The following is a 10,529-nucleotide window of genomic DNA, read 5'->3' as shown; positions in this document are numbered from 1 at the left end:
TTTTGGGCTCCTGGACTGACACAACACCGTTGCTCCCAGCGTGCGGTCTGGCGCGGGAAGACCCCGCGCAGGCGCAGAGCACTTGCCGGGTGAGGGACCGCTGGGGTCTGTGTGTACCTGGCGCAGGAAGACCCCGCGCAGGCGCACACTGCGGCGCCTGTCCCGGCCGCTTCCCGCGCGGAGACCGAGCACCTGTTACCTCTGGGTGGCCGCCGGCGCCCTCCTCGTCCTCGCTGGGACGCCGCCTGTCCCCTGCACCCCCCTCGCTCCGTCTATTTATAGCGCACGTCCGCCCCGGTCCATTTCGGGTCGTGTGGTCAGTCAGGCCTGCCCCGCCGCGCCCTCGCGACCCCGCGTGTGCCTAGTCACGGCGCCATGGCGGCGGAGCGAGCGGGGCCGGGCTGCAGCGAGTAAGTAGGGGCCTAGAGAGGGGACGTCCCCTCGGCCGGCCGGTGTGGGGTCAGCGGCCGCTCCGGTCTCCCTGCGGCATAATCCATTTGCTAGACCTCCAGGGTAATTCCCTTCCCTAAATGACCCGGCTGATTATTTTGCGACCCCGCTAGACTATAAATGCCATCGAGGTAAGGGCTCTCCTGCCTTCCTGGAGCCCATAATAATGCAGGGTTCGGTTCGTTTAAATTCAATCAGCGCTGAATGTATCCCTGGGCGACTCTCTTAACTTTAAAGCCAGGAATATAATTGCCTTGCATTTTCCCCACATGATTCTTAAGAGGAACTAATGAGCTATAATGCATATTAAAGCACTCGGGGAAAAAAGTATAAGCAACTGGGTGAATGCAAAACATTGCGAGCACACCAAAGGAAAGAGAAGAGAAAGCTTATTTGTCTTCATCATCTCTGTGACTCATTATTGCAAGCCTTATGTATGTCTGAGGGTGACTTGTTCGTATTAAACAAATCAGAGAAACGACATCAGCAGGGAAAGTTGAGTGTAATTAGGGTGGTATGCATGTTCAGCCATTTCCTACCGCGTTGGCAAAAGTAGGACTGGGGAAAGCTGGTGACAGCAGAAACAACATACAGTAAGAGTGTTATGTTATCAACCAGGGGTCACAAACTTAAATGGCTGTAAAACCATCCTCTAGAGAAATAGGGAAGGCACCATAAATAATGGCTGACACTTAGGGCTTAGCACGGGTGGGCAGATGTGCCAAATGAGAAGCTACAGCGGGCTTTTCAGGTCACATGGAAATAAGCCATTGTTGCCATATTTTTTTCTATAAATATGGGAATGTTTCAAGTTTGCTTCAGCTGGCCGGTCCCCAGGAATGAGGCCTCTATCTCAGAGAGCAAGTAATGACTGGGAATTAACTTTGAGGGTGGAGGTCAAAAGCGATGTCATAATGCCACAAATTATAGGCGAGGGAATAAAGTCTCCTAGAAAGATTTATAGTTGGACAAGAGGATAATAAAGCATTAAAGCGTGGTTTAAGCAAAATCAGGATCTCCAAAGCTAACATGTACATGCAAAGACATAAAGGGAGAAGGGCAGACATAGTGGCACATGCCTTTAATCCTAGCACACAGGAGACAGAGGCAGGCAAGATTGCTGTGAATTACAGGCCAGCTAGGGCTACCTAGAAAGACCCTGCCTCAGAAATATTTATTCAGATATAGGGGGGTAAGGTTATTAGGTATGAAGTAGTACTAAACGAAGCATTAGTTTGATCAAACAAACCATACCAAGCAACTCTTTTTTTTTTTAAACTTACTTTACATTCCCCTCCCTGTAACCCCTCCCACAATCTTCACACACACACACACACACACACACACACACACACACACACCCACCGTCCTTTTATCCTCTGAGCAGGTGGGGACCCTCCTGGGTATCCCCCACACCCTGGCACATCAAGTCTGTGAGGCTAGGCACATCCTCTCCCACTGAGACCAGACAAGGCAACACAGCTAGAAGAACGTATCTGAGGTACAGCAACAGCTTTTAGGATAGCTTGGGGATAGACTCTGCCCTCCCCCAACGTGCCTGCTCTTGTCTGATCTCTGAAGCTAAGCAGGATCGGGCCTGGACTGGAGACCAAGCAACTCTTCCATGCCAGGTATCAACCCAGACACGGAATAGAGAAGTGAATAAAACATGAAGTCCTTTACTTCGGGAAATATTATCTGCGCTGAGTTCTGAAGAGCTGGGCGGGGAAGGAGGATATTCCTGACACAGGGAATTACGGGTCTGCATTAGAATTGTTAGCACTTTGACACTCTAAAAAACATGAGGAAAGTCAGGAAGTGAGACAAGCAGTGGTGGGAGGAGCCGGTTCTGAGGAGTCTGAGAGGCTGGAATGAGCAGTGCTGAAGTGACCCTTGACAACTTTTTTAAATGTGGGGTCATCATTTTTTACATGGTAGTCACAAACTTTTAAAAGGCTTTCTTAATAAAAGATTTTGCTTTGGAACTGGGAACATTAGAACTGGGACATTATTTTCTGATGTCATAATTGTTAATATTTCTTGGTTTTTAACAAAAGCCTGTTGAAGGCAAGTTGGGGAAAACTAGATTTTGGGGGAAAACAGAGCCCTGTCCTTGTTACTTTTCTGCTCTTTAGCTGTTTTTGTTTGATTGGTTGGTTGGTTTGTTGGTTGGTTGTTGGGTTTGGGTTTGTTTCTTTCTTTCTTTTTGAGGCAGGCTTTCTCTGTACAACTGTCCTGGCAGTCCTGGAGCTCACTTTGTAGACTAGGCTGGCCTCAAACTCAAGAGAGAGTACTAAGATCAAAGTACCTGTGTCACCATGCCCAGCTTTTCAGGGTTTTTTTTAATAAATAAAAATACAAAGCTTTGATGGTGATCTTTTTACCATAATTGTACCAATTTTTTTTTAAAGATTTATTTATTTATTTATTTATTTATTTATTTATTTATTTATTATACTTATATTTAAGTATACTATAGCTATCTTCAGACACACCAGAAGAGGGCATCAGATCTCATTACAGATGGTTGTGAGCCATCATATCGTTACTGGGATTTGAACTCAGGACCTCTGGAAGAGCAGTCAGTGCTCTTAACAGCTGAGCCATGTCTCCAGTCCTGTACCAAATATTTTTATGGGAGAAATAAACATATAACAATTCCAAATCTAGTAACTTTTGCCATCACACAGGTAAGTGCTGAAGAAATGAACAAAGAGGGGTATAGCCACATGATTTCAAAGCTGCTGTCATTCAGACCAGAGAGGAGGTTTCTGTATTTTCCAGTCACTCATAAGTAGAGCTGCCTATACTTTGATATGTAAATTTACAATATGTGAAAATTCATAATTTATCTATTATTTTTCTGCATACGATATCAGGTAATTTACAGATATCATTTGCAACACAGCTAAGGTTCTTGAAAACCATAAGTAATTGATATTAATACAATCTTTTATTCTAAATACATTTTATGGGGTTTATACAAAGGGCATAAAGAATAATGAAGTGTGGATTGAGTCCTCACCATACAGCTAGGGAAATTAAACATTTATACAGTTGAAACTCCTTGTCATTCTTCTGTTTCCCTTTCTTCTGCATATCATGAAAGCAGCAACTCGCCTGAATTCAGTGCTTATAAGTACCCTTCATTTCTTTATGTTCCATTACAGTTGTATGGGTTCTTAATAATACATAATTTTTAACCTTTTTATTTTGGTGTTTCCAATTTTACAGAAAAATTACAAGAATTATATTTAAAACTCTTGTAATACACTCTACCAAATTTATCATATATTTATGTCATCATAATATATGATCTATACTTTATTAGAACAGTATACTCTATTGTATATTTTAAACACATTATGTATACAGCATGTATTCTAGTTATTTTGTAACTTTTTTGATACATGTAGATCACATTTATTCATTTTTTCATTATACAATATTCTTTTGAGTGAATATGTTATAGTCTGTTAATGGATATTAAGTTGTTTTTTACTATTTCAAACAGCACTGCCATGGATTTTAATTATTTTAAATTCTGCTAAAGATTGAGAATTTTCTTAGAAAGGTTGGTCATGAATCAATCATTATTTAGAAAAAGCAGCAACTTTAAAGATAGTGGAAAGATGATAAATTCAAACATTGTGAAAGCAAAACATTTAAGATTTGAAAAAAAATTGACATTTTTGCCCTACATTAAATTTATAGCAGTACACATCTCTAAACTAAATATAATGGACCTGGGTGTGTATCTGCACGTTGGATTTGCAGGGTAATTAAGCTTTATTCTTGTGACTTATATTTATCTTTGCTACTCATCTTTCTCCATTATTATGGGTACTATTATTATGAGTGCATCAGTTCAGTCTGCCATAAATTGGAACAGAGAATAACTCCCCATTGATATCATTGAGAACATTTATACAATTTTGTTTTGCTGATGAAAGGAGAATGCACTCTGTGCCCTCATTATGAGAAAAAGATGCTGTCAGCTCTCTCCATTTATGAGCTGTGTCTGTATCCACAAGTGAATTGTATATACACCAAAATTATTTTCATTTGAAAAGTGTTTGTGAAGGTATGTCTCACCTTCACTTTACCAAGTAGATTTTGTAAAGCTAATTACATATTGTACATATATAAACAACCTTATTCAGTTCTTCCACCTGTTCTTATTCTTATATAATTCTCAGAAGAAATCCTAAGAAACTAGAACTTAACGAGTCTATAGAACATGTTCATATTACTTCATTACAGTAGACAAGGAGTCAGATTTTGGCCTCTGGAATGAGCCCAAGGCCTTAACCGTGGAGAGTGTAATGAGTATTCTGTACTGTGTACTGAGTTTGCTGAGTCACTGTAATAGTAGAATCAACCTATTGTCAATTTGAGATCTAAAGATTAAAGAAATCAAGAGTAGGAAAAGTTAAATCATTTTAAGGTGACAGTAAGTAAACAGCTAGCCTATCCTCCACTGGCCACACCAATACCTTCTGTGCTCTTTAAATGTAAAGAAAAAGAGTATTTTTTGGAGTGTGGTAGCTGATTTAACACCCAGGCTTCCCCACCCCCATAATTTCAACCACCAAATTATTTTGACCTGTAAAGCCATAGCAATTAGAGTACCTTTCAAGAATTTATAAACAGCAATTAGAAGGAATAGGTACTTGTATGTCCATTTAAAACATTCCTAGAAAATGATTCATCAAAGGGTTTAAACTGTTGTTTCTGTTTCAAAGGAAATTGAGTTTTTGCTTTTGTTGTTATTTGCAAGCCAATGTTGGAGAAAGAAGAACTACATCCGAATACACCATTTGTTGGAGAGACTAAATATAGATATAAATGATGTAGGCATATAGATATGAACAAGCAGTTGATTTTTTTCAAAACAGAGCCAACCCTTTCTCAGAAATCTTCAGCTGAAGTTAGGAAAAGAAATGGAGATTAATCACCCAGACAGGAGAGTGTCCTACTCACAGTCTAGAGAGTGGGTTTATTTATAGCTTTCGAGCATTCGGCAACATGCCACTGTTTTTGCACAGTCTATGAGCTATGAACGGGTTTTTAAATAGCTTTTAAAAGTCAAAAGAAGAATAATATTTCATGACACATGAAAATAGGGCACGTTAATTTGTGAAATTCAAATTTCAGCATCCAAAAATTCATCTTACTGGAGCCTAGTCCTGTTCATTTGTTTATGTTTTCTTTCCCTGTGGCTGCTTTTGTGGCATAAGAGCAAAGTTGAATGGTTGTGACAGAGCCCAGATGGCCTGCTTGGCATATCTACCATCCAACCCTACTTTTCCAGCCCTTGCACTAGAAGGAAGAAGGATACAGACTTTGGGGTCAGATAGAACTGGGTCCACAATTCAGTCTGGTCCCATGATAATGACTTGGCCATTTTTATGAGAAGCCAATAGACAAGATCTCACCATGTAGTCCTGGCTGCTCTGAAACTCAACATAGATCAGGCTGTACTGAGCTTTTAGAAATCCTCCTGCCTCTGCCTCTGAAGTGCTTGGATTAAAGGTTTGTGTTACTATGCCAAGCTTGTGACTAGCACTTTCTATGAAGGGGGAGTAAGGATCCAAGATTCTGATGATGCTGCTTGACAGTATGGTATCTGAAAATATAAAACTTCAACCCAATGATGTACATAATTACAGCTACCTTGAGCAACTTTTCTCGACATTTCTTCAAATGTCATTTATACAAGTAAGGATCCTAGATTACAAATGATAGCATTCCCAATTCAAATTAACTTTAACTGTCTCAAAACTGTAAACCCATTTTTAAACCTATTGTTCTGGACACTGCCTCCTTCTCTGAATTTTTTTTTGTCCTGCTGCTGTCTCAGGGGCATGGCTGCAACAGTGTCTAACATATGGACATCCCAGCCATGAAGCCAAGACCTGAATGTCATTGCTATAGACACCCTTGGGTGTTGTACCTGCCCTTGAACCAGTAGCACTAATAAGGGATGTCGGGTCGGCTTTCCCTAGGCACACCAAGGTTAAGATAAGTTAGATACTAAAGGAAGCGCAGCATCATCCACGTAAAACCTGTGAGATAGCACCTGGAGAGATGACTCAGCAGCTAAGAGGCCTGGCTATTCTTCCAAAGGATCCAGGTTTTATTTCTAACACCTACACGTGGCTTACAACTATATGCAACTCCAGTTCCAGGGGATTAGACAACGTTTGCCTGATCTCTGTAGATGCCACAGATACATTGCACAATTATACATGCAGACAAAATAGCTATATACATAAAATAAAAACAATAAATTAAAACATTTTAAATACCACTTATAGCATGTTTATGAGCAAATGTAGATCCATTAGTTATTTAACTTGAACTTCTTGAAAGTTGTGATGTGTGTTTGTTTGTTTGTTTAATTACAATAGCCAAATGTAGTACCCAAAAGTCCATCAGGTAGAATTTGGCTCCATTCTTGTATATGTGAAATCCTAGGATTATAACCATAAGCTTTGGGGTCTCAAGCATCTGAGCTCTAACATTATCAAGATCCACATCTCAGAACTGGACAGCCTGCCTGTGCTGTATTAGATCCAGGGCATCCCTTCTGGAAGGTGACTTGGCCTTCTGACATCATGAATGCTGGCATCCTTCAAGGGATTTGTACATATCAGTACAAGTAAAATACTGGACCTTTCCAAAAACATTACTTCCTTAAAAGGATTCTTATGTCTGGGCTAAGGGCATCAATCCATGGTTACCTAGCACGTGTGATACCCTGGGCACAATTCTCAGATCTGAACCAAAACAAACAAACAAACAAAACCCAAAACCCATTGGTTTTTTTTTTTCAGTTCAAGTAATAGCTGATATGATAATATGTCAAGACACCTTTATAATGTGATTTTGGCTAGTCATAGTGGGCATAAGAGAGTTTAGACTCACAGCAATCTCATAATTGCCCATAATTGAATACTCACAGATAAATAAAATAAATAAAAAATCAGAGGTTTGCTTTTAACTGGAAAGCCATCTCCAAGAAAGTTTTAAGTGTTATGGAAGCACAGCTGAAGAGGCAGTACCACAGCGTTCAGCTGGTAGGGCTTTGTGGCTACTTCGCTCCTTAGCTCTGATGGTTGGTATGGCTCAGACCAAGTGCTTACGGGGTCTTTATCTGTCACTGTACAATTAGACATCCCTGCCATATGTATATCACTTACCTCTTGAAATGAAATTTACTTCAACCCCCAAAAAGAAATTTAAAAAAGATATGTCATGAAATGTCTAATTCTTTATAGGGCTATAGAAATTTGGGGACTCACTAGCATTTCTCACTAAAAAATGCATCCTGTCCTTATAACTGCCACCTTTCTTTCTTATGCACTCACTCTGCCACAGACACCATCTCACTGCCTGTGGCTCTGTAGCCAAGTGAGAACTAGAAAAGGATGTAGACAGGAGGACCCTCTCCTCACAGGAGCTCCTGGCTCTGGGAATGTCTTTCTTTAAATCAAAGCAGCTAATTAACTTCCTTGAAACCTCGTGTTCGCATCGCCTGGGGAAGGCGAAGGTGACACCACCAGCTTAGAGACTTTTAATTAGACTCAGGCTTTTAAAGGCAAGAAGCAATTCAGTCTGTGCCACTGTGAAATGGGGAACAAAGAAAAACTGGGCAAGGAAGAAGCACACATTTAGGTTTAAGTTTTAAATATTATGAATTCTCAGATCAGCAGCTATTGGCTTGTGCTTTAAAGCTCAGAAGAAATGAAATTTTCATTACCTACCAGTCTGAATGATCTTTCCCGTGTCAAAGTTTAATCAGCATGGACTTTGTTTCAGTCATCTCACTTCCAGGGTCTATGTAACCCTAAGCATAGTCGTCTGGATTAGTCATTACACATATAGTTATGTGTTGTAGAGGGGTTGAGTATAAACTGCATGCAACACTGCATCTCTTTAGAGATGATATTAACTGATACCCCTGAATCCTCAACCTACAGGGTGGCCCTTCTGAGAACTAGAAATGGAATTGCAAAATGTGTTTATCTTTTTACTTCTTTCTTCCTTCACTCTGAGACTCTCCAGTCCTAGGGGGCAGGGTGGTGGGAACCACTGATGACTAGAAACTATTGCAGCAGCAGTTAATAATTGATGATTTACATATCAAAGTCTTTTTTGATACAAAGTAGTTGTCCTAAATTGCTCTGTTCTGAATGTATAATATTTATTTGTAAAAACTTCTTAGCACTAATGCTTTATGTTAAGTATGGGGATTTTTTTTTTCTTAGACAAAACCTGCTTCTTTTCTTACCCACAGGAATGCTTCGTGGCATCTCCACTGATTTGTGAGTAATCAGAAATGCAAATAGCTCCTCGGGAATCAAGCTACACTCAAAGAAACCTTACTTACCAATTTCAAGGAGTGCATCATGGAGTGTAAGAGTAAGGGAAAACACCAGCATAGCTTGAACTTACTAGATAAAATTAAGAATATGAAAGAGTTAGAAGAAATGATTGATGTAGTGCTCATAGCAGAAGAGGAGAAATTTCCTTGCCACAGACTGGTGCTTGCTGCCTTTAGTCCTTATTTCAAGGCTATGTTCACCTGTGGGCTACTCGAGTGCACTCAGAGGGAGGTCATACTCTATGATATCACAGCAGAAAGTGTGTCAGTGATACTAAAGTACATGTACAGTGCTGTCCTGGAGATCAATAACGCCAACGTACAGACCGTAGCAATGGCTGCCTATTTTATGCAGATGGAAGAAGTCTTTAATGTGTGCCAAAACTATATGATGGACCACATGGATGCCTCCAACTGCATAGGAATTTATTACTTTGCTAAACAAATTGGAGCAGAAGATTTATCTGATCAGTCGAAGAAGTATTTATACCAGCACTTCGCTGAGGTAAGCCTTCATGGAGAAATACTAGACATCGAAGCTCACCAGCTTCTGGCACTTATTAAGTCTGATGATCTGAATATATCCAGAGAAGAGAGCATTCTGGACTTGGTTCTGAGATGGGTAAATCATAACCAAGCTTTGCGCACAGAGCATCTCGTTGAGCTTTTGAAGCAAGTCAGATTGGAACTCATAAATGCTTCCTTTCTAAGACAGGCCCTCAGAAGGAACACGATGCTCCTTTGTGATGGCAGTTGCATTGACATAATCCAGAATGCGTTCAAAGCCATCAAGACACCTCAGCAGCACCCCTCTAACCTTCGCTATGGCATGGAGACCACCAGCCTTCTGCTTTGCATTGGGAACAATTCTTCTGGAATCAGATCACGGCACAGGAGCTATGGGGATGCCAGTTTTTGTTATGACCCCGTGTCACACAAGACCTATTTTATCTCATCACCCAAGTATGGGGAGGGTTTGGGAACTGTGTGCACTGGGGTAGTCATGGAAAACAATACTGTAATTGTGGCTGGAGAAGCAACTGCCACTAGGCTCTCTAGGCAAAAGAGCAAGAATATTGAAATCTATAGGTTTGTATCTTATAACAGGTTTGGTATTTTTTTGTTTTGTTTTGTTTTGTTGAGATAGGGTCTCATTATGCATCCATGGCTGTCCAAAAACTCTCTGTGTTGACTAGGATGGTCTGAACTCACAGAAATCCACCTGCCTCTGCCTTCTCAGCAGTCTATTTTTTTTAAATGTTGTTTTGACATTAGCAGTTAAAGAAGTACTGTGAGGGATCACATCTTAAATAATATATAGTAAAAATTTAATTGAAGTCATAAAAGTAATATATAGGACATCATATTATATATGCACAATATCAATATAGCATATAATATTTATAATAGTCATTCATATTTTAAAATCATTTTCTCTTCATTGTTTTGTGTTGTTATTGTTTTTGTTTGGCTGCATTTAGGCTGTGCTAGGGATCAGGCCCATGGTCTTGGTCATACTGAAGTGCTCTATCACTGAGTCCCACCCACAGCCTACTTTATCCCTTAATTGTCAAGATATAATTGAATTGTTTGTTTATATAAACTCATGAGTGATAAGATTATAAGCACGTGACCCCACACCTGACTAGAATCTTTTTCTTAACCAGGAAGTTTTCATTCTGTGTCCTCA

At 40.1% G+C, this 10,529-nt stretch overlaps 1 protein-coding gene across 1 annotated transcript in view; it reads left to right on the top strand.

The window, feature by feature from the left end:
* Positions 1-346: 346 nt before the first annotated feature.
* Positions 347-10,529, top strand: part of Kbtbd12 (kelch repeat and BTB domain containing 12) — a 73,518-nt gene continuing 63,335 nt past the window's right edge. The window contains exons 1-2 of the mRNA XM_021191742.2: positions 347-410; positions 8,753-9,928. Coding sequence (XP_021047401.1) covers positions 8,865-9,928 — 1,064 coding nt within the window. The 5' untranslated portion in view covers positions 347-410; positions 8,753-8,864. The remainder of the gene's footprint in view (positions 411-8,752; positions 9,929-10,529) is intronic.

Source organism: Mus pahari, chromosome 2, assembly GCF_900095145.1.
Source record: "Mus pahari chromosome 2, PAHARI_EIJ_v1.1, whole genome shotgun sequence".
Taxonomy (NCBI): Eukaryota; Metazoa; Chordata; class Mammalia; order Rodentia; family Muridae; genus Mus; species Mus pahari.
Note: the sequence above shows the minus strand (reverse complement) of the source record. Positions and strands in the feature narration are given on the sequence as shown.